General features: G+C 48.0%; 9 protein-coding genes across 9 annotated transcripts; 4 read left to right on the top strand and 5 right to left on the bottom strand.

Annotated features, from left to right (window-relative positions):
* Window positions 1–585: 585 nt before the first annotated feature.
* N7466_009827 (putative dUTPase) lies at window positions 586–1,107 on the top strand (the record flags this gene model as incomplete). The annotated part of the gene is made up of 1 exon (XM_057169216.1): window positions 586–1,107. One exon carries the CDS (start codon window positions 586–588, stop codon window positions 1,105–1,107), a length of 522 nt encoding a protein of 173 aa, XP_057017922.1.
* A 958-nt stretch (window positions 1,108–2,065) lies between these two features.
* Window positions 2,066–6,049, bottom strand: N7466_009826 (uncharacterized protein; the record flags this gene model as incomplete). Its single annotated transcript, XM_057169215.1, has 2 exons — window positions 2,066–4,751; window positions 4,824–6,049. 2 exons carry the CDS (start codon window positions 6,047–6,049, stop codon window positions 2,066–2,068), a joined length of 3,912 nt encoding a protein of 1,303 aa, XP_057017921.1.
* A 1,921-nt stretch (window positions 6,050–7,970) lies between these two features.
* N7466_009825 (uncharacterized protein) lies at window positions 7,971–8,500 on the bottom strand (the record flags this gene model as incomplete). Its single annotated transcript, XM_057169214.1, has 2 exons — window positions 7,971–8,342; window positions 8,408–8,500. 2 exons carry the CDS (start codon window positions 8,498–8,500, stop codon window positions 7,971–7,973), a joined length of 465 nt encoding a protein of 154 aa, XP_057017920.1.
* Window positions 8,501–8,991: 491 nt separating this feature from the next.
* Window positions 8,992–9,814, top strand: his3 (imidazoleglycerol-phosphate dehydratase HIS3; the record flags this gene model as incomplete). The annotated part of the gene is made up of 2 exons (XM_057169213.1): window positions 8,992–9,310; window positions 9,399–9,814. 2 exons carry the CDS (start codon window positions 8,992–8,994, stop codon window positions 9,812–9,814), a joined length of 735 nt encoding a protein of 244 aa, XP_057017919.1.
* Window positions 9,815–10,008: 194 nt separating this feature from the next.
* Window positions 10,009–10,773, bottom strand: N7466_009823 (uncharacterized protein; the record flags this gene model as incomplete). Its single annotated transcript, XM_057169212.1, has 2 exons — window positions 10,009–10,325; window positions 10,437–10,773. 2 exons carry the CDS (start codon window positions 10,771–10,773, stop codon window positions 10,009–10,011), a joined length of 654 nt encoding a protein of 217 aa, XP_057017918.1.
* A 2,557-nt stretch (window positions 10,774–13,330) lies between these two features.
* Window positions 13,331–14,326, top strand: N7466_009822 (uncharacterized protein; the record flags this gene model as incomplete). The annotated part of the gene is made up of 2 exons (XM_057169211.1): window positions 13,331–13,990; window positions 14,054–14,326. The coding sequence occupies 2 exons, from the start codon at window positions 13,331–13,333 to the stop codon at window positions 14,324–14,326; spliced, it is 933 nt and encodes a 310-aa protein (XP_057017917.1).
* Window positions 14,327–15,280: 954 nt separating this feature from the next.
* Window positions 15,281–16,579, bottom strand: N7466_009821 (glycosyltransferase family 32 protein; the record flags this gene model as incomplete). Its single annotated transcript, XM_057169210.1, has 4 exons — window positions 15,281–15,568; window positions 15,640–15,999; window positions 16,082–16,237; window positions 16,301–16,579. The coding sequence occupies 4 exons, from the start codon at window positions 16,577–16,579 to the stop codon at window positions 15,281–15,283; spliced, it is 1,083 nt and encodes a 360-aa protein (XP_057017916.1).
* Window positions 16,580–20,060: 3,481 nt separating this feature from the next.
* Window positions 20,061–20,798, bottom strand: derA (putative ER-associated proteolytic system protein Der1; the record flags this gene model as incomplete). The annotated part of the gene is made up of 1 exon (XM_057169209.1): window positions 20,061–20,798. The coding sequence occupies one exon, from the start codon at window positions 20,796–20,798 to the stop codon at window positions 20,061–20,063; it is 738 nt and encodes a 245-aa protein (XP_057017915.1).
* Window positions 20,799–21,275: 477 nt separating this feature from the next.
* Window positions 21,276–21,955, top strand: N7466_009819 (histone H3 family protein; the record flags this gene model as incomplete). Its single annotated transcript, XM_057169208.1, has 2 exons — window positions 21,276–21,516; window positions 21,609–21,955. The coding sequence occupies 2 exons, from the start codon at window positions 21,276–21,278 to the stop codon at window positions 21,953–21,955; spliced, it is 588 nt and encodes a 195-aa protein (XP_057017914.1).
* Window positions 21,956–21,984: the final 29 nt, after the last annotated feature.

Raw genomic sequence — 21,984 nt, 5'->3', positions numbered from 1 at the left:
CCAAGGCGGCGGTGTTCTTGAAGTATGAAGATTTTGCCTATTAACTATTGTATAGAGCAATGCGCAAAAAAAGCGATAACCTTTTTTGGGTATCCCCTTTTGCACCATTTCGAGGAAATTGCTTCACCACCACGCCAAAAATAATTTTAAGCTCCTGGAATTCGCATGGATTCATCTCCAGGTAATTTGAAACTCAAATCCATGATCTCGAAGAAAAACAATCATTATTGGGGGTATAATGGCTATAAATCTATATAGGCTACCTGTGGGATTGTAAGCACGGCAACCTTTACGATAACTATTGATGGCCTGTCTTGAGTATATGAAGTTTAGTCCTGAGGTCGTCCAGCGCTCTACTTCGTTAGCGGATTAGAGCACTTTGGCACATGCTCAATTTTACATCAATATATACCGATACCAAAAAGCGACCAGAGGCTCGCACTATAATGGAAGGGGGAAGGCCTCAAGAGCCAGACATTATATATCCCTAAATAGTATGTACTGTACCAAGTGATCAATTAACCAAGTCTCCCCACCTACATACATCTACACCCAAACCAAACAACCCAAACAATCCAATCCACAATGATCCTCCCAGGCCTCAAAATCACAGCGCGCGGCCTAGTCCAAAACCTACGCAACCAAGCCACGCAACAACAACCCTGCGGCATCGACCTAACGCTCCGGCACATATCACGCTGGACATCAAGCGCAACGATCGACTTCGACAACAGCAAGCGCAGCGCAGCGGCAACGCAGCAGCTCCCGTTCAACTGCCTGGACCAAATCAAACTGGGGCCGGGCGCGTACCTGGTCGATTTTAACGAGTCGGTGCGAGTGCCGCTGGACTGCATGGGGAGTGTGTATGGTCGGTCGTCGTTGTGGCGGTCTGGGGTGAGCATTTCGGCGGGGGTGGTTGATGCTGGGTATGAGGGGGCGATGGGGGCTTTGATGGAGGTTTTGAATCCGCATGGGGTGTGTTTGTATCGGGGTGGGAGGCTTGCGCAGGTTGTTTTTGAGGAGATGGCGGGGAGGGTTGGGGGGTATAGGGGGGTTTATCAGGGGGCTGGGAGTAGTGTTGGGAGGGATGGGGTGGGGGAGGTGTGATGTGTATACTACTATGTAAGACATGGCAGTAGTTACTCGTCTTATATTTGGGTGTTAGACAATTAAGAGGGATGATAGTACTTGGGAATAAGATTTTGGATTAAAAGGTTCAAATGAATCTGATATGATTTGGCACTATACACTTCTATCCACATTAACCATTACCCGTTACCCATTCCACAGGGCTGTGGAGCACCCAAACACGTAGGATCAGAGAAGTATATCAAAGGAAACGAAACAAGGTAGAGCAAAGGGGTAGCAATGGTACTTCTCAACATTGGGATCATATTCAAGGCTCATGGGTAATGGGCCACTCCAATGGAGGTAGGAAAGAAGTAGCAATGAAGAAAGAGAAAAGAAAGAAACAGGAAAGAAGATCAAAGCCAAAAAATAAGAAGGGAAAAAAACACCGTCGCTCCCTGATGACAGACGCCTTATATGACCCAGTAACCAACCCAATTCCACTCTTAACCAAACCAGAATATGCGGGGCGCCATGTTGATGTTGATTGGGGATTTCTTCAAATAGGGTAGGGGGCTTTCAATGAGTATCAAGGTGATACTATGAACGAGACAAAGCAAGTAATCTCGGCAAAAGCGCGAGATGATTGTTCAAACAAGGTGCCAAACGCCTGGGAAAGCACGAGAAAAAAAAAGAAGAAGAAAAAAACATGAGAAACGATCTCAGGATATCAGTACCACTTTGTATGGTTCGAAAGGAGGGGGTATGAAATGAATAAAGGTGAAAAAGAGTCATCGGAAGAAACGAGGTGGGTGTACACTCGAAAGAAACCATTCCTGTATGTGACTCGTGAAGCGGTAAAAGGGAGAAAAAAGAAGGGGAAGGGGGAAGGGGGAAGGGGGGAGAACAAAAGGGGATGGGAGGAAAGGGCAAGAGAGGTATGGCCCATATCTGTACATCATAGTATGCCAAACCCCCGTTCAAGCAACAACAAGAACTACTCGAGTTCCTGCAAGTCCAGCTTGGGCGGTGACCAGTCCAGCTGTGGGGGTTTCTCACTTGAGACACACACAGGGCGCATCGATTCTACCCGGCGACGCTCCTTTGAGGCACTGCCTGTGAGAAAGCCTCGCAGAGTAGATGAGGCGATCCCGTAGGTGCTGCGCGCACTGCCGTTATTGGTTGAGACGGTGCTAGAGCTGCGTGCGCTGCGAACACTACTCGCTTTAGTGATCGCTGTAGGCATGGCGGGAACAGGGAAAGCCAAGCGAGATGATGAAGGGCCTGTTGAACCGTACTCTGGTGAGAATACCTGGGCACGGGCAGTATGGGGCCGGAGATCAGGTTCACTCTTCATTCGGCTAGCCTTGGCCGAGAGTTTCCGCCTAGGCGCTGGCTTGGCTTTGGGAGTAAGGTCTGGTCTTTCTACAATGACTTGAATCGACACAGGAGCTTCCTCCTCGGGAGGGGAGGCTTGCACTTCATCTGTCGATACAGCCATCTCGAACTTCAGGTTGTCCAGCATGGTCCCAAGGCTGGCTGCGGTTGCAGGTCGTCCATCGCTGGCACCATCATCAATTTCGGCGCCCTCAATTCCGTGAGAAAAGTTGTAATTGCGGAGAAGATATCTTTGCAAACGATCAATTTCCATGTCCCACTTGCGTTGCAGTGATGACAAAACCAAATCCACGTTGTGACTTGCGAATGCCGAGGTATCCAAAGAAGAGGATGGAGAATGTGCCGGTGTCGGGGGTGCTTTGGTCAATCGATGACCACTGGATCCACTAGACCGGACTCCCATTGCTGCATGTAGAGATCGACGAATGGAATTCGCCGTAGAGCTTTGGACGGGACTAGCGTCCCAACGGACATTGTCAACTTCTCGGCGTACCCTGTCAAGAGATAGAGCTCGATCCCGGTCCATTGAGGATAGATTAAGCAACGTGCGATTGCTTTGGAGTCCATTAACCAATACAGTGAAGGATTGCAGGTTGATATCGTTGTTCTCGCAATGCACCTCACGCAATGACTCGTTCTCTTCTAGGACTGAAGCCAATGTATTGGCACCCTGAAGACCCAGCTTCTGATGCTCGATGCGGAGAACTTTGAGTGATGTGTTCTTCTTCAAGCCGGTCAAAGCCAGATTGAGTCCGATGCCAAATCGAGCAACGTCCAGGTGTGCACTCTCGCCGCTGATATCTAAAGCCTCAAGAGTGTCGTTTTGCTCAAACATAAGTTGCAGTGCCTTGCAGGTCTCAGGGCCTGCGTCGTAAGGAAGAGATGCCTTGGAGATATCCAAGTACCGTATGGTCGTATTCTTTCGAAGAGCATCAACTAGTTGTCGAAAGTGCTCTTCTTTCTTGAAATCAATCATTTGCATGGAAACATGAGTAGGGGTGATATTCTTCGCAATGGCATCGAAGAGGAAAGAACAGCCATTGTCAAGTCTGTTTTCATTGACATGCAAATGAAGACTTCGCGGAGTGTCTGGTCCAGCAGACATTGAGTGCATGAACATGGCAACATCCTCTCCGCTTAGGCCACATTGGTCCAGACGAAGCATACGAAGATTCTGCGAACGATCACTTGCCAGGTAAGTAGCAATGGAGTCAACAGTCTCACGATTGACAGCCGTGCGACTGAGAATCAATTCTTCGAGCTGCCAGTTAAACAGCATTTCTGCAGTGATTAGAGGGTCCGAACCCGATGTGCGTGAAATGCGAGAAAGGTTAATCTTCCGGATCTGGCCAAAGTAGCCAATGTATTGTTGCAACACGTCCGGATTCAAGCGACCCTGGACCCCGGATATGTTGATTGCTTCGAGGGTGGTTTCTTGGGCCACCAGAGTCGACAATAAAAGATCCAAGTCGTGAACAGACAAACCACAGTCTCCAACTTCCAACGCACGCAAATGACTTTGGCTTTGAGAAGCGGCATCAACCAGATAATCCAAATCCGATTCGCCAAGCTTGATACCATTCAATACCACCCAGTCGACATTGGTCATCTCACGACGACAGACTGGGAAAATTGCCTCGGGAATTCCGCAGCCTGGATCCCGGCTGCCCTTGTCCAAAGTTGGGGTTCGGGTGAGACAGTAAGCAAAGTCCAGTCGACGGAGCCGAGCACTCTTGAGTGCCAATGCTCGTACCTCCTGCGATAGAACGCTCAAACTTCCTTGACCGGGGATATGCACCAATGACCCAGACCTATCGAGATGCACGTCGGGGTCCACGCCGTGCAGATCACGGATGCCTTGGAGCGCATCAAGGTTAATACCACGGAATGAGATAGATCGAAAGGACTCGTTATATCGCAGGGCACGCATAACCGCAATCAATTCCAGAGCGCTGTACCGAGAAGTTCGAGTCGAAGCTGGCCGGAGAAGGCGGAAGCATGGAGCATCCTCACATGCCAAGTCGATCGTGTAGCGAATGTTGGACGTATCAACATCGTAACTAGCGGAGTAGGCAACGAGTGTTCGATCAAAGCAGCCGTAATCTTCATCCAAAGGAACTAGAGGGAAATTCTCGGCGTTGTGCAAATCAGGTGGGACAACAAAGTCGTACGGCTGCCTTGTCCACAGCGGGCGCAGGAACTCGGTATGTTGCCGGATCCAACAAGCAACTTCCACAGAATGTACCGAAGCCAAGAACACATTGAACGATTTTCTCAAGGGGACCCTGGGTAAAATGTAAAGTCAGTTGCCCGTTTCTTATAAGATACGGCCATATGCAGCTTCAAAATTCCCTTACCGGAATGTCAAATGTAAACTATCATCTCCATATTCCATAGATAAGCCCGTTAAGTTCATAAGGCCAAACGAGGTGACAGTCTCCATGTCCGACAAGGATACCATTGAGCCCCGGTTGGCCGCCTTCTGCATAGGAATCAAATGGGCCTTATGCAATCCAATCACGAGGTAGCAGCCAGTCGGTGACAGTTTGGTTAGGTCCTCCGAGGACGAACGGGTGGGTGATTTACTCGAAGCGATCTGTATGACACGGAACATTCGGAAGGTGTCCGGATCATAGTCTCGTTCGTGTTCCAACATCTTGGTTACATACTCCACCGCATTGCGATCGAACGGCAGCGGGTCGTTGGAACGGGTCAACTGTGCGGCCTGGCGAATACCCACCATCCAAAGATTCAATTCCTGTTGATCGGGGGTTTGCATTTGAATCAAAGACGCTTTGTGCGTGCGCTCATCCAGGTAGGCCACCTCGACCGTGGGCGACAAGCGTGCATCTTCGAGCATGTAAACAGCAATGATACTGTTCAAGGGTATACCGACTGATGATTCGGCTGCGACCATCAATTGCATGTCCTGCAAAGAACTGATCGAGGCCACGGATTGGCGGTGCGTCGCCGGAGCACGAGGGTTGTAAGTCGGTGGAATTGAGGGAAAAGCATCGGCAGCCTTGCTCTGGTTCTTGAAGCGGACCAGATGCGTATCCGTTAGTACGAGGTATTGACTTTTCCGCTTCCACATGCCACCGGTCGTCTGGATTTCACCATAGTGAAGGATTGCCGAAGACCAAATCACATTCCGAGAGCTGAGGGCGTTTGGCTCCTCCACCGAGGCCACCGACGCGCTAAGTGGATCTTCATCCTCCAACGAGTGTAGCGACTTCAACGAACCAAAGACGGAAGCTCGTTTCTTTTGTAATGATTTTCGGCGAGGATGGGGGATCTCCAGTGTGGGGGTCGAATGCATGGCCGCAGCCCAAGCAGCCGTCTCTGCAGCAGCCGTGCCCGGGCGGCGGAGTACATTGGGGCCGCTACCGCTCGCTTTCCTGCTCGGACTCTGGGGCCGGCCAAAGAAGCCAGAATTGCGGCGGGATTTCTTATCTCTGGTCAAGGTGTCATCTGAGGGTGTTCGAGCATGGGGCGGTCGAGGCGCCGGTGTCGGGTTTGGAGTGGATGGACTGAACACGCTGACGCTCTTTCTTCGTTGTTTCTTGCCGAGGAATTCTGCCATGACTGGGGGGTCGTGTAGAAGATGGAGTTCACGAAGCGAATGTGCAATGATTTCGGGAATGGCGCAAATGTGGAGAGAGGGAAAAAAGGAAAGCAGGTTATCTCATCGACGACCCTTCGTCCTTCACACTGGCGACGACATTAGTCTCTCTCTCTCTCTCTCCAGCATTCAAAGATGCAACTGAATGTGGTGAGGGGTAAAGGAGATTGCTACAGAGCACGTAAAGGGTAACCCCGAGCAGTTCGTTTGTTGACGATAAAAAGCGGGGAGACGGGAGAGCAAGAGAACGCGCAACGTACAAGTGATCTTTATGGCGCCATGGGAAGCAATTGAAGAATAAGATGCTTAGTGCGAGCAAGCCAAATGCTCTAGTGGGGGGAATTTTTTTCCAGTTAGAAAAGGAAGTAGGGTACCAGTCCCGTTGGCTGTCAATAATATGGCGAGAGGGTTGATTTTGGTTGATTTTGGATGGTTGCACCGGGGAAGGTCGCCGGAAGGGGGGAATCCGGAGCTATCTCAAAACAAACTCAACGCCCCAAAAACGGCGATACCCGAACGATTGGCCCTTATAACGATGATCAATTGATCAATCCGACGATTCTCGGAGTCGTAATGAGGTCAGACGTGCCGATCAGTAGAGGACCTGCGCAGAAAAAAAAGGCAAAATTAAAGGGAAATAGTCGGAAAAGAAAAAAAGAAAAGAAAAAAAAAAAGGACTTTTGGAGGAAGAACTGGATTTCAAGGTTTGCAGTAGGCCCAAACGCAAACAGCAAAGGGAAAGTGATTCAATCTAATGAATCTAACGAATGACAGGAGAAGTAGTGGAGATCAAGAATCGAAGGTCGATAAAAAAGAAACTGTGGGGGAGAAAGAGGGAAAAGGAGGAAGTAGAGGGGAAAGTCAAGGAATGGACGGATGCAGTTACAACTTGACAACAATTGACGTTTCAGCTATTTTCTTCGTTTTTCTTCTTTTTCTTAATTCCAGTTGGATTTGAGATTTGATCAATTTGATATTCTTTAATTTAATTTCTATTTCTATTTCTTCTCTGATCATCTGCTTCAACGGTTACTAAACATAAACATCATAAACAAAGTACTTTTATAGAAACAGATATTATCAAGTGCGCGTCTTTAAAAGACATCTTTTGAGACATACAATGCAACCGCAAATCTAGAGCGATCGCATTCCAATGTGATCCTCGGCCACGTAAGAGGCGTGATCCACTTAGTCCAGGGTACAAGCTGCACACATTTACCAGCATCCCCAGGAACACTACTCTCTCTATAGCACTTGAATAGTCCAAAACTTATCCACCTAAAAGCTGCCTTGTCCCATTGAATCTTATACACCTTTTCAATATTTATACATATTATACAGTTTCCCAGAGCTTCCAAGATTCTGGAGATCTATCTGATGTCCCGGAGTAGACGGATCCTCGTCTCCACTCCATGATCGACAACTCGCGCGCTCCGCCATGAAAGCTCCAGGGGTAAAGTTGACGTCGAAAGGAAACCCAAGAGAAAAAGAACACACACTAAAAGCAAATAATAAGAAGAAAGAAACACCGATCAAAGCTGATCCTAATAAGATCGACAACGCCACTGCAGAAGCTTGGCCCTGAATGTTCACAACTAAAGGAATCAAAGGGAGATGGAGCGGGGACAAGACTGGATACATACAGTAGTTTATACCCACCCAACCCCAGTCAAGATATCCGCATAATGCGTCATAGGGGAGCTGCCGTTGGTCCCAGGGGAAATAAAAAAAAAATAGAACAAAAATAAAAGCCCCATGAAATCACGCTCATTTGTTTTCCCGCTGATCTCAATTTTTCTTCGTATCTGCGGATTGGGCAAGGCAGAGACGATCCATCCAAAACTCTCGGATGTAAAATGTAAGCAAATGCAACTTTCTACATTTACCGGCGTGTGCCTGACGCCCGCTCCGCCTCTTGTCTCTCAACCCGCTTGATTTGCCGAATCAGGTCAATATACTCGGACACACGTCGCTCAGCCCAGATGCTGCCGCCAAGAATCATGGCTGCCATCTGCAGGAAGATCTTGAATTGCGGTGTGAGGCCCCGGTACACACGGGCAGTCGGTGAGATCCATTCAGAGAAGCCTTCAAGAGGTCGGTGTAAGAGACGGGATCGAATGTATTCCTTGGAGAAGGGAGATTGGCGAGGACGGGGTTGACCTTGGGTGGTTGGAGGGGAGGGCGCAGGCGTGGAGAAGATGAAGGGGTGTGGAAGATTAAAGATCATATGGGCCAAGATCGAGACCGAACCGAACTATACAAGCATCGGAGTTGGTGAGTTTGAGGATTTGTTTTCGACACAAAGTATGGTGTACATACGCGGAAAACACCGGTCATAAAGCCTTGGGCAGCTACCCAAGTGATTTCCTCCGGGGGCTCAATGTCAGCTCGCTGATTTGAGGGAGGTGGCATGATGGCGTGCAATTGAGTTTTGTGGCAATATCAATAAATGCAAGGCGTTTTTGTTTGTAGTTGAGCAATTGCAGAAAAAAAAAACAAAGATGCGCCTTATGATTTGGAGCTCCGGAAGTGGGGGGAATTGGGGAAGAGCTTGGAGAGAAGTATATGAGGCCTTGTACTCTTCAAGACCTGAAACGATATATTGGTGGTTCAGATCCCAGAGAAGTTCACTGTCCAGGATAGCTTGCAACGGCGAAACAAAAAAAAAAAAAAAACTGTACAATGACTCTGGACCAGCCAGTGGTTGAATGATTTCATGAATGCAAACCCCGAATCCCCGAATCGACAACGGATCAACATTGTTCCCGATAGCGACTCAGATAAAGCAGAAATCGGATTATCAACCTCAACTCCAAATCCCGGGGCCCGCAATTACTCATAACTTTTAACATACTATACACGACTTCTTCCCAATTCCTCAATTCCTCAACCACACAGTCACAATGTCCGTGTCCGCCCGTACCGCCGTTGTGTCCCGGGTCACCAACGAGACCAAGATCCAAGTCTCGATCTCCCTGGACGGCGGGGTCCTCCCACCCTACGAACCCACCACCCACTTCGCGGCACCAACAGACCCCAAGGAAGCAGAGGCAGCCAAGACCGGCATCGTGCCCGAGCAAGGCTCCAGCCATGCAACCCAATTCACCCCAACACAGCAGATCACCATCTCCACCGGAATTGGATTCCTGGACCACATGCTGCACGCCCTGGCGAAGCACTCGGGCTGGAGTTTAGCAGTGCGGGCCAAGGGTGATCTCTACAGTACGTTTGAAAACACATATCCGCATATCATATATCCAATCCAATCCAATCCAATCCAATCCACTGACAAATTTCTTTTCTTCTCCAGTCGACGACCACCACACCACAGAAGATGCTTTCCTTGCTCTCGGCACAGCCTTCACCAAGGCGCTCGGCCCCCGTCAATCGCTCACGCGCTTCGGTCGCGGTGATGCGCCCCTCGACGAGGCTCTCGCGTGGGCTGTGATCGATCTTTCCAGCCGGCCGTGGCACGTCATTAATCTTGGCTTCAAGCGCGAGAAGATCGGCGATCTGAGCACTGAGATGATTACACACGGTCTGCAGAGTTTCGCCCAGGCCGCTGACGTGACTTTGCACGTTGGCTGTACCTACGGAGATAACGATCACCACCGCGCGGAGGCTGCGTTCAAGGCCTTGGCCGTTGCTATTCGCACGGCTTGCACGCGCCGGGTTGCTGGTGAGGTTGGCGCGGGTGACGTTGTCAGCACCAAGGGAGTACTCTAAGTTACCGACTTGCAGTGGTTGTAAATATTGAAAAGTTTGGCATAGATGATGAGGTTATGGTGCAATGAGATACACAGTGATTTATTTTATAGATTTGCCACTTCAAATGGACATGATAAGAAAACGTTGAATTTGTATGTAGTAAAGGCAAAATTAACAACATGTGCAGACCAGCAAAGTCACGAAAACCCCGATCACGAGCTCGTCACACCAAGCGTCTTGACAGCCCGCTGCCAGTACGCCTTCCTATCATCCGTAACCGAAGTGCCGACACACTCACTAATATACCTCTGCCACCCATTCTCATCACCAGCCTGCAAAGCCGTCCGCACATCCTTCGAGCACTGCGTAGTAAGGAACCAAGCCCCGGAACCAAAATCATACGTCTCGTTATCGCGAAGCAAATCCAACAGATCCGCAGGACTATTCTCAACTGCCGGGATCTGGTCCTTCAGCGCGGAGATCGAATCGGCGTATTTCTTGTTGTAGGCCGGTGATTGCATATTACGAGCTAGAAGAAGAAGCAGAAAACATCAATATATGTAATCCAGTGAAGGGATATGAGGGGGGTGTTTCAATGCATAATTCCAAATATAGGTGTATAGAAGCCAGCCAAACTTACTTCCCTGACCCGGCGTTCCGGGGAAGTGATTCTTATTGTACTTGAAATCACCACTTTCGAATGCCATGATACTGATGACGGCAGCTTGTTCAGCCTTGGAAGTGACCTGGTAGTCATCGAAAGACTGGGAAGCGAACTTGGCAGCTTGTTCGGCCGTGGCGCATTCGCCTTCAGCGGGCGGGTTGTCGCATGTTTTAGATGTGGGAGCGATATCGATTATTTGGGCTTCGGTCAGGGCTGCATCGTCGTGTTTGTGGTGGATGAATTTCCTGAATGGGAGGGGGGTTGCGGTTGAGAGGGTGAGAATTAGGGTCGTTGTTAGAGCGAGGGACCACATGGTGACTGGTGGTTGATTAGTTTGAAATAGAGATGGAGAAGGAATAGATGAGTAAGACAATTAAAACTTTGAGAAAGGAACTATATGAATATTGAAGATATAGAAGTGTTTGTATTGGAAAGTCGGTGTGATGAAAGGATATTCGGGCTTATAAGTATCCAACCTTGGGACTTGCATATCTGAATGAGGTGGGAATCTTGGAGCCTTCAATGTTGGAAGGAGGCGGGGATGCAAATGCGAACTTCAAGATGAATTCCATTGGAAAATGCTGCAAGTTGGAATAATGGAAAGGGATTTGCGCGGAGAATGTTGTGGAGTATGTGCTCCACGATATCGCGTCGGATCTGAAACATGCATTTACGAAACCTTGAGAGTAAAAATTGAACCCTGCTATTAAAAGAGCCAATCAGTTATTTCCCTTGATTATAAATAAGACATTCCAGGTTGTTTCAGGGTTGAAACCAGGGTTCGCGGCGAGTGTATCAGATTTAACATCAAGGGTCCACTGGGGTGATCTATCCACAAGCATAGTAGTAGTACTAGTATGTATTTAATGGTTTAACCTACATTTTCCAATATGAGTTTAATTTAGGAGTCTACCATGTACATTTTTTGCCAGTAACCTACATAATCTCCATCCGTGGATTTCTCATCAGTCTTGGTGGTCAGGTGGATGGAATGAAGCCGTACAAGCATCCAGCACAGTGGCGTCCCGGCCTCATTCAAGTATTGCTTAAGCCGATGCCCCTTTCGCGTCAATTTTCCACTTTACGGACTCATGAACTAAATATACGTATCTTTTACACTTGCCTATTATTGCATTTTTAAGAATTGAAGTTTAAATATTGGAAAGAGATCCCACTTGAATCGTCTCCTAGAAATAACAGCATGGAATGTCCGGGGGCCAGAGAGGAGGTGTCCAAATACTCGGGATAGTTGTCGTTGCATCAGCTATTCCCGGCGATATTTTCATATAGCTCTTTATCGCAATCACTTCAATGTTATGTATGACCAGAGACCTGTGTAAAGTGAGCTCCGTACTAGTGTTGATAGATAAGTAGCGGGTGGCGTGGTCCTCCGTGACTACGGTATTTCTTGTAAGTTGACATCAGGAAATCAGGACGGACAACTGTGATTGAGGGGCTTACTGAAATCATCGCTCTTCAAGGCACAGTAGTTATAGCCAGGTTGTAAGGCACAGGTGCTCTTATTGGTTGAAAGACTCAGGTTCCACCCCATTAGCTGGTCAACAGTGACTTGGTAGATCAACAAGATATTGATGCTTGCAGGAGCTGAGCGTCGTGATAATCATGTCCGTCAATCATGTCCGTTGTGTCCGTGTACTTGCGGTACGAGATACGGTTTGTAAACGTGCTGCGCAGTCGGGTAGTAGGTCGGAGTATATCTACTTGTAGATATATTCTGAACGGCTTGGGGGAGTAGGGGGGAGTAGCAACTAATATGCCAATAGAAGAGAAGGTAGCTAGGGAGCTTACCGTGGAGTGTGCCCATGAAAGAGGCAAGAGAAGGCCCACCCAGGTACTAATACTACTAGTCAATAGTACAGAGATGTGTATCTGCACGAACCCTGCCGTCACGCACTACTTCTGCATGTGAACTTTGAACATTTGAAGTATGGCCCCTAGAACATTTGAAAGGTTGGAACATTTGAAATAAAAATTGCCAAAAATTGCCTGAAAGGGCTTGACAGAGCCAAGCTTGAGGATCTCACCGTCTCATGTACAAATTTTGGAAATATATACTAGTGTTTCAAGTGTTTATTTCGGGTTCGAATTGGAGATAGTGTGTAGTGCTAGGATATCGAGCTCGGCATAGACTCCAAGTCACGATAAATCATTGAGCGCTCTGTATCTTTCTAACAAACAAGAGGTTCAAAAGTTAGTTCATAATATAATTTTATTCTTCTATTTCTATATTCGTACCTGGCAAATCTGCCACTCTTTTTCAAAGTAGTACATAGTATACTAACATCTACCTTTGCTATGGTACTATATAGGACTTATGTGCATACTGTATGAAACAATATTTTCTATGATAATAAACTTGCTAAGCATGAGTAGATGGGTGCCAGAGAAACTATGCTCTAGATCCGTCCACGGGCTATATCTATCTTTGCAAGGTTATCTAAGTCCACGCGTGTATCGGATGTATCGGAGATAGTAGGAAGGCCGGCTTGTATCGTGTATAAACTCGTTGAAATAAAAAAATCCGAGTGAGAGAACGAGTGAGAGAACGTACATAACGTTTGATCACATATCGTTTGATCACTTGGAGTCAAACAACTCGTCACTCCACTGACTCCCAAACCAGTCTTGACTCTTCCAGATGTCTTATAAAACGCGCGCTCCCCCACGTTCTCCAACTTTCTTTCTTCCAACTACTCTTCCCCAAACCTTCCTCGCTCCCTACTTCCCCGTGCTGTGCAATTATTGTTCAATTCAGAACAAAAATTGCCCATCACACTTGTGTCCACCCCAAAGCCAGTTCCCAACAAAAGTCCACTTCAGCTTCCTCCAAGTCCGAGAACGACAACAATATGGACCCCGACGCTGAAACGTCTAACGTCGAGCCAGACAAGAACAATACCAAGCCCAAGCTCCCTGGATCCAGCGAACAGACTTCAAGCACCTCCTCGCAGGATTCGTCTGCACTGGATCTTTCGACACTTGATCTTTCTAATCAATCACCTCCAATTGTTCCTAACGTGCCTCTTGTCACCTCCACCACCCCCTTTGTATCATTGAAAACCGTCATCAAGAGTTCAACCCTCATGGAGCCATTTGTGAACGATGTGATTGCCAAGACGCGAAAGCTACTAGACATTTTCGATGTCAACTGCTGGTTTAAGCTCAGTGGGAAATTTGACTGGGTCCGATGGGATACCCAACTGAATCGCGGTCTTTACTGTATCGATCAGCACCTTCCACTGATACTACACGGAGAACTAGTCAAGCCTATCGACCTAGACGATGACGACTCCGGCATGTTTGGCTTGACCACCGCCCAGAAGGAGTTTGCAGTCTACCACGCCTATGGAACCACTACCCCACTTGCTTATTTATCCTACAATGCACACATCGAGCGTCATATCCGCGAATGGGAAGATCTTGACCGGATTGGCGAAATGCTGATCAAACGTGCTCTTGCCCCCAATGCTCTCGCTTGGCTCGGAAAGGATATTCACGGAATGCTTCCTGTTTACCAAACCCTTAAGGAACAATATGGGCAGAATAAGTGGATGAAGAAACAGACAATGTAGCAAACGTGGAACGATCTGAGACCCGGCCAGATCGAATCTGCTTGCGGTTTCGTTTCTCGCTTCCAATGGTTCAAGCGGGCATATGAGATTGAGGATGGTGGTGTTGGTGTTCAACCTATGATTGTGTTTCACATTTTCACAAAAGCGATCTTGGTACGTCCGGACTTTGTTGCGTCTGTCGAGCGACTCGATTTTGAAGGTGAACCCGATATGGACAAGATTTATGCGGAGTTCGTCCTTTTACATGACCATGGCACACACCTTTGCACCTAATAATTTAGGTGCTGAAGAGGATTGCAGAATAGGTGCAATGATCAGTCACCCTGCCATCTCCTGATGGTCATTTCCTGCTGTCTGTTTATGTCAATACAGACCAAGAGAGCAGATGAAAGGTCATGTCAAAAAGAAGAAAGAATCGCAAGGCATTGAAAGGAAAGGCAGTGGAAGGAGAGGGATTAGAAGGAGCCGGAAACCAAAAAGAAACAAAAAGGGAGAAAATTTAAAAAAAATCTCAAGGTATTGAAAACGATCATGTAGGTTACAGGATTGAAAGAAATTGAAAAGAAAAAAGGAGAACAATGTGAAAAAATGGAACAATAACACCAAGAGACAAGGCAACTACCACGATGGCATGAGTGATCGGTGACTGGATGGATATCTGGTACTTATTATACACAAACACATGAAGGAAAGCAGATAGCCACCACGGAGTTTCTTTGAGCTCCAATATTAACAATCATTCAGATGTTCAAACAAGAGTCAAGATCTACTAAAAGAAGAAGTAAAGCATCAAAGCAGAAACTGGCTCAGTAAGGAGCCACTCATATTCATTACACTCGAAGTATCAGATCCGCAAAGATCCAAAATATCCAAGTCACCGATCCGACGAATCGAAATCTAGCTTGTTTACAAATTGATAAGGTAAATAAGGGACAATCAAAAGAGAAGAAGCAGAAAGAAGAAAAAAAGGCCCAGAGCAAGCAGGATAGATGGCGAGCCATCTCCAGCAATGAATAAAGACAGAATAAGACCCAAGTGCTCCAGGTGAAAGCGTCAACCCCGGTTCCCGCCACGGAATTGAGATCACCATGCATTCGCTCCCAAACGAAAAAAAGAAGAAATAAAAGGTTGTACAATAAATGCTGATGCAGATCGTGTTCAAGGCCGTATCAATACACAACAGATACAAGAAAAAAAAGAAGACCAGAAAATGATGTCGGAGATCATTTAGTCGTCACGACGACCAAGCTCGTATGAGGTTTCCGTGGCCCCAGCTTGCTCCTCGTCTTCCTTGAAACTGACCCGTCGGAGAAGGGTAGGCATCATGCTTCGCGCACGCCGGGTGGGCGAAGAGGAAAGACGGGATGGGCTGATGATTGAGGGCAGCTTGGTGTAGCGGTAACGGTATTGGGCTCCTAGGAGAGCCACGCGGCCGTAGGTCCACCAGAGGCAGATTCCGACAACACCAGCCAAAGCGAAACCCATAAAAGTTAGGAATACCCAGTGTTGACCCATCTAGATTCATATTAGCAAATTGGGAGGTTTTTTTTTAAAAAAAGGATTGGGAATTTTCGCGAGAAACATACCCAGAAGATCAGGCGGGCGTCCTTGCCGTGCCAGCTGTTTCCGGTGTGATGGGTGAAGAAGCTCCAAGAGAAGCGGTTGTACTCGTCTTGCATCAAAATGCGCACACGGCCCGACTCGCTGGGCTTATCCTGCATGTACTCCTTCCAGATGACGGACAAGAAAAGGGGACCGGTCGTGTACATGACCGTGATGTAGGGAAGCAGCCAGCTGCGGTCGTATTTTTGCAACAACTCAATTGTACGGAGGAAGAATGGGTGTTGTGGAACGGAACCCATGGCGTCGTTGGAGATACCAGTGGGCACAGTACGGCGGACCCAAGCCGGGTAGGCGAGGAGGGGGTCGAGGCGACGATTGCAACCCTAAGGAAAGTTAGTAATTGAGCCAAAACAATTGTTTTCTTCTTTCTTTCGAGGGATCCCGTCGCTGAATAGAATAACGTACGTCGTCTAGATCGATGTATGTACCGCCAAAGTGGGCCAGAACAAAGTAACGAATGGTATCCGCACGTTGAATGGGGTACTTGTAACCATCAAAGGTATCCAAGAACCAGGGGTATTCGGCAGCAATGAAATCGCGCGACTTCTCGTTGGTCCAAAGCTACAATCATTGTTAGCTTGCCCAGCTCATTTCTTTGACCGGGTCAATTCGCGAGGAACGTACAATGTACTCGTAGTCGGGGTGCAGGTCAATGCAACTCTGCTGGGCCTCGACCCAGACCTCGGGAATGGTCTCATTCTTGTAGGTCTGGTGAATAATCTTGGGAATTATCTGAGGGCGCGTTTCGATCAGACTGGAATTGGGCGATGGCAATTCGGAACGGTGAATGGCGTCTGCAGCGGCATCTTCGACCAGTAGTGACAAGAGTGTGGAGACACTGCGAATTAGGAGTGATAGGATAAGGAGGTTGACCAAAATAAAGATCATAAGTCCGCGCCGCATGATGAAATGTGTGGAGACGCAACCAAGCGTCAGACGAACGAGTATAAAGGCGACAAGCTATATTAATGGCACAGTGTGTCGAAGTCGTTATTAAAGAGGTAGTCGTTGGATCGTATTAAAATGTTCTCAGGAGCTCCGAAGTTGAAAAAGGAAAGCGGAACCTTTTTTTTTTTTTTTTGAGAAAAATCACAAGGCGTAGCAGATAAGAGGTAGCGGAGGAAGTGTCGTCTTAGTACTGGCGGATCATGAACGGTGGTTTGGCGACAATTGACGCGCAAAGGACTTGGGGAGGTTGACGGGGTGAGATTTGGGATGGATTTTTTGGCCCGTGCAAGTGTGTTGAAAGAGGAAGGGGGATCGCAGATGGGAATAAGGAGTGCAGTGGGGAAGAAAGCAAAGCTAAAAGTAGCGAAAGGAGCGGAATTGTTGAAAAAGGAAATGCTGAGGATGAAAAGGAAAGCACGTTGTACCCGTGGGGGAGTACCAGGGGACGGGCAGTATGGTACCAGTACAGAAAGGGGGCGAAGTGCTTAAGGAAAGTGGCTGAGCCGCTTACACATGGTACATTTGGGGTAATCTAACAGGCTGTTACCACATCATTACCAGACCCGGTCAGATCCAGTTGAATCTTTCGCCGCGCGTTAAGCTTTGCAGTACCTGGATTGGTGGAGTCGTAGTACCGGTGGGGGCAACTTACTACACCTGTACTGCTTTCTGACTCGCTCTTTCTTTTCTCCTGAATTACGCGGGCTTTGCCTTTTTTTTTTTTTTTTTTTTTTTTTTTCGCTTGATTTGGTGTACGAAAAAAAGTGGACTTCCTTTTTTTTAAGTTGTCACTGCTGATGGTAAACTTGCTGCCTATGTATACGAACAGAATACTCCATTTGGTTGTTCATGCCATCATAAAGATATCTTATGAAGAGGAAGTGGAACTTTGAATACTGTTGGTCTTGTTTTTTATGTATTGTACTGCAACGTGTATCAATGCCGAGGCTTGCCAAGTGTGCCGTACATCACTGTCCTTGGCCTGTACAAGTTGGTCTAGTTAAACTGTAAAAACACTCTATGGAATTTGCCTCTATAATGCAGTGCTCTCTATCAACTTTATTTAACATTTGCTACGTGTGGATTGCGTCAAAAAAAGACAGCCATCGTTCGGCCGAAATGCTATAGATTCGCCCCCAACTCAAACCCTCAATAACATTTGAAGTTAACGAGTACTTCCCGATTACCTAGTTTAAACCCCCAATATGCAGCTCTACGGGAAGAATCATCAACCTGCATGCGCTATTTATATTTTTATCCTAAACAGCCCACTATCGTACCCGTATCTACCTGATGTATCTACAATTGGCTGTACTTACATTTGGTTGCGGGGGGGATTTAGTACTAGTTTCTTAACTAGCGCACGGGTGCAGATACCAAGATGTTTAGTAGAAACCCAAAGAATAATACTAAAGAGAAGCCCAATTCCAAGAAGGCAGAGAGTAAAAAAAAAAACTCCAATCGTACTCGTATCATAATTTTTTTTATGCTCTTTCTGTTTTAGGGACCGAACTTGGGACAAGTGCAGTAACCAAAAGCGAACTACGAATAAAGACCCTGGCTCAGTTACCGTTCTAGCTTCTAACTGGCTCTAAGATGCAAAACGCCCACAACCCCCCACTTGTAAACTCGGAAACTGGATGGACCCCCTCCACAAGCCCCAAACAGTTCGACGTTGCCCCCATAGGCAAACGACAACGGTCTGGTATCAAGAAAAACCGGAATGCCCCAGGCAACCAGATTGAACGTGCGTCTGACCTGGAACCAAAGCCACTCAGCCACGTCCACGGTTCGGTCCAGTTAGGATCAGGCATAATCTTTACTCCGCGTCGCTATCTCGTCCTTACCTGAGATAACGAATTCCGTGCCCACTTTGACTCCATTCCGCACGGAATACGGATATCGGGATCCCGCTGCCCGATTCTCATTGCACAGTGTGCCGTATATGCGCAGAGTCCAATTTCCTAACAGGGTTGTTTTTTCTTCTCATTTCCCTTTTTTGTTCTTCGGTGATTGCTGGAAAACTCCAAGATTTTACCCGGATACTTTATCCAGATCCTCCGGATTCTGTTCGCCAAATCCAGATACGATCGGCGCCTCTCCATGAAAATGACGTTGTACACGGGACCCTGGCTCCAAGCACGTGTCGATCATCGATCGGCCATGTATCTTGCTTTCTGTGTAGAGGTGCCACGGTAGTTGTTGTACTGCTTTACCACACTACCGTACGGCATTTGTTCACTGGTACCTCCTACTCGTTGCAGAGTACATGAAGGGTTTGTACCTATCACCCACATGTCAAATGTTTGACACCAAGGGCCTCCAGCTCCTATCAGCCCTCAAGTGACCTGGTCGGCACTTTCTTCTGCATCTTCCATATCATTCTGGGGATCAGACCAATTGGAACTAGGACCACCAGGGCCTTGGAAGATGGGGGTCCAGAATGTAGATGTGGCGGTGGCCTAACACTTATCTACCGTCATCTGCCATCAGCACAGACGGGGCAATGGGCCGATCTCCAATCTTGGCAATTGAAATGTTGGGGGCGGGCGCAAGCTTGGAATAAGGTGATCTATCCTATCCACCCAATTACTACTCCGTAGTGCATACTGCTGCTTACTGCTTATGGTATACTCCAAAATACTGGGCATATACCGGTTGACTTGAACAATGCATGAACTCTAAGCTCTCTGTGAATCCTGTTCAAGTACATCCATAAGCATTAAGTTCCTCGCTGCGCATCATTTCCCGTACATAATTTGTACATTGTAATTTTAAATGTTGAACGACAACATTGGAAAGCAGCTGCCGAACTACGACCTCGGGAAGAGAATTATCATAAGCAAGGGGCCTGCATGCAAACGACTCCCCCTACCTAATTCTTATAATGACGTCGCTTGGGAAAACCCATTTTTTATGAAAAATTGAATATTCAATTGTAAACAGATCGGGTATCTATCGCAATGTAACGCTAATAAAGAAATCAAACGTCTATCCACCTCGACAATCCCGCGAGATATGGATTTTGCACACATACATTTTCAGATGCCATGACACAACACGAGTATAAGCACAAAGCAACCTCCGAGTCGTCCTGCCATCCACTCGGGTGACATGACATGCCTTGAACTGCCTCCACACAGGACAACCATTTTTACTCAGTACCTAGTCGGGAACAAACTGCAGGGCCCGGCCCTTGCTGAGTTCAACGCATGGTAACCAGTCGTGTCAACTTGTTTCTGAAAAGCAACTCCAGCCATCATCCAGCGTGGACCAGTTATCTTGTGCTCGGGCTATACTACCATCATCTCTGAAATGAAAAGATAAACGTCGCCAGATCAATTTGATTTTGAAACCATAAGAATCCATACGGCCCACGGGAATATTCAACGGCGCAGTATGTGAAGGCGAGATCCAGGGTACCGAAGAAGCCCATTTACCGCACTTCAGGCGCCGCAGCCGCTGCAAACTCTTGGTTTACATTTGTGGCATCAGTCGGCTGGTCCGCGGCCTGCTCAAAGAGCCGACGCCACCAAGCGGGCGGATCAAGAGGCCGGTGGCCACCATGCAGCGTCGGGTAGACATCATTGAAGAAGTACCAAATGTGACCCACCACAATGCCACAAATCTCATCCTTGGGCACAATGCGATGCACGATCAGACTGAACGCCATAAGGACCCACGGCAGGTAAGGAGCCGTAAAGACTAGCAAGCCCAAAAAGCTCAGACGAGTCTCTGGGTTGCGACGGGCCCAGATGTAAACCAAGCTCGACGATAAGGCCGTACCAAGGAATGGTAGTGACAGGAAGGGTGAAATAACGAGCAGTGAGGACATGGCGTAGAAGATGAGCCAAGCGAAGTGCGCCGGAGAGCGACCGGAGGATTCCTCCAGCAAGCGGGAGTAGCGTTGAAGGAAGAAAACATGAAATAAGAGGTCGAGATTGAGTGGACCGAAGTAGAGGAACGTTGATAAAAGGCGCCAGTACTGTGATTTAACGTAGACGGCGCGGAAGCTATAGAACAGCTGGAATGGAGTCACGATATGACACTGCACGAGCACCGAGGTTGCCACCGTGGCAACTGTCCACCATCGAGTGACGGGCGGCATCTCGTAGAACCACTGCTCCAGTGGGAATTGGCCCATCTGGCCGTTGTTCTCCCACAGCGCAGCCATATTTTCGAGGGTAGGTCGATATATGAACAGATGGGGTAAGGACAAGTGGAAGATGGGTCACCTTACGATCATTGATTGATAGACGCTTATCGGTGAGAACACGTGATTCGTGACGCGCGCGCGTAGAATAATGCGAGAATAATGCGAGGGCTGGGTCACGTTCCAAGTGTCATCGCGAAGCTAAGACTAATTAGTTCATATTGAACTTCCCAGCCCCCTTCAATATCACTCAATTTCTTCTTGCTACGGGGTACTCTTCTTTTCTCTTTCTTTTGCGTCTACTGTAATATTATCAATTCCTGCTGAATACCCTAATTCACCTAGCCCCGCTTCTTATTTCCTCCGACCACCCCCTGCAGGGAACCTTCATTCCTTGACGCGTGCCCCCATCCGTGCCAGTGGGAAAGATCAATCGCACCGAATCCACCCCACCAAAACCATCAATTGCGCCCCAAGCTCATCACCACAACACCCAAAATGCCCACCAAGTCAAGCAAACAAATAGCTCCCAGAAGCCCGGGCAGGCCTCGCAAAGCGGCCCCTGCCGCAGAACCAGCCACCACAAGAGCTGAACCAGCGGAAGCATCATCACCTGCCACATCACCAACTACATCACGGAAGTCAACGGGCGGCAAAGCAGCCAGCAAGGGAGTCGCCAAAGGAACGGAAAGCGGAGTAAAGAAGTCTAAAGCAGCAAAGAAAACCTCAAATGTCCAACGTACGTTATCAACAAATAGCCAATTACCCTACCTCCACAAGCTCCCTTGATTTCAATTCAAAGGCCAAACAAAAACTGACGAAAACTTCCAGCCGGTGATCCCACACCCACAGGCCGCCGCCGCCGCTACAAGCCCGGCACCGTCGCATTGAAAGAAATCCGCCGCTACCAACGTTCCTTCGACCTTCTCATCGCCAAGCTTCCTTTCGCACGTCTGGTCCGCGAAGTTGCGCTCGATCTCCTCCCCGCAGAAGTAGGCGCCTCGTTGCGCTGGCAATCGCAAGCTATTATGGCGTTGCAGGAGGCCGCCGAAGCTTTCCTTGTGCATTTGTTCGAGGATACAAACCTTTGCGCCTTGCACGCGAAGCGAGTCACCATCATGCAAAAGGACATCCAGCTTGCGCGTCGGATTCGGGGCGTTTGGGCTGGTCTTGGCTAAGACTTCCGTTTCCCCCTTCCATTCTTCTT

The sequence above is a fragment of the Penicillium verhagenii genome (genome assembly GCF_028828195.1).
Source record: "Penicillium verhagenii strain IBT 33310 chromosome Unknown utg000009l_segment0_segment0, whole genome shotgun sequence".
Lineage (NCBI taxonomy): Eukaryota > Fungi > Ascomycota > Eurotiomycetes > Eurotiales > Aspergillaceae > Penicillium > Penicillium verhagenii.
Note: the sequence above shows the minus strand (reverse complement) of the source record. Positions and strands in the feature narration are given on the sequence as shown.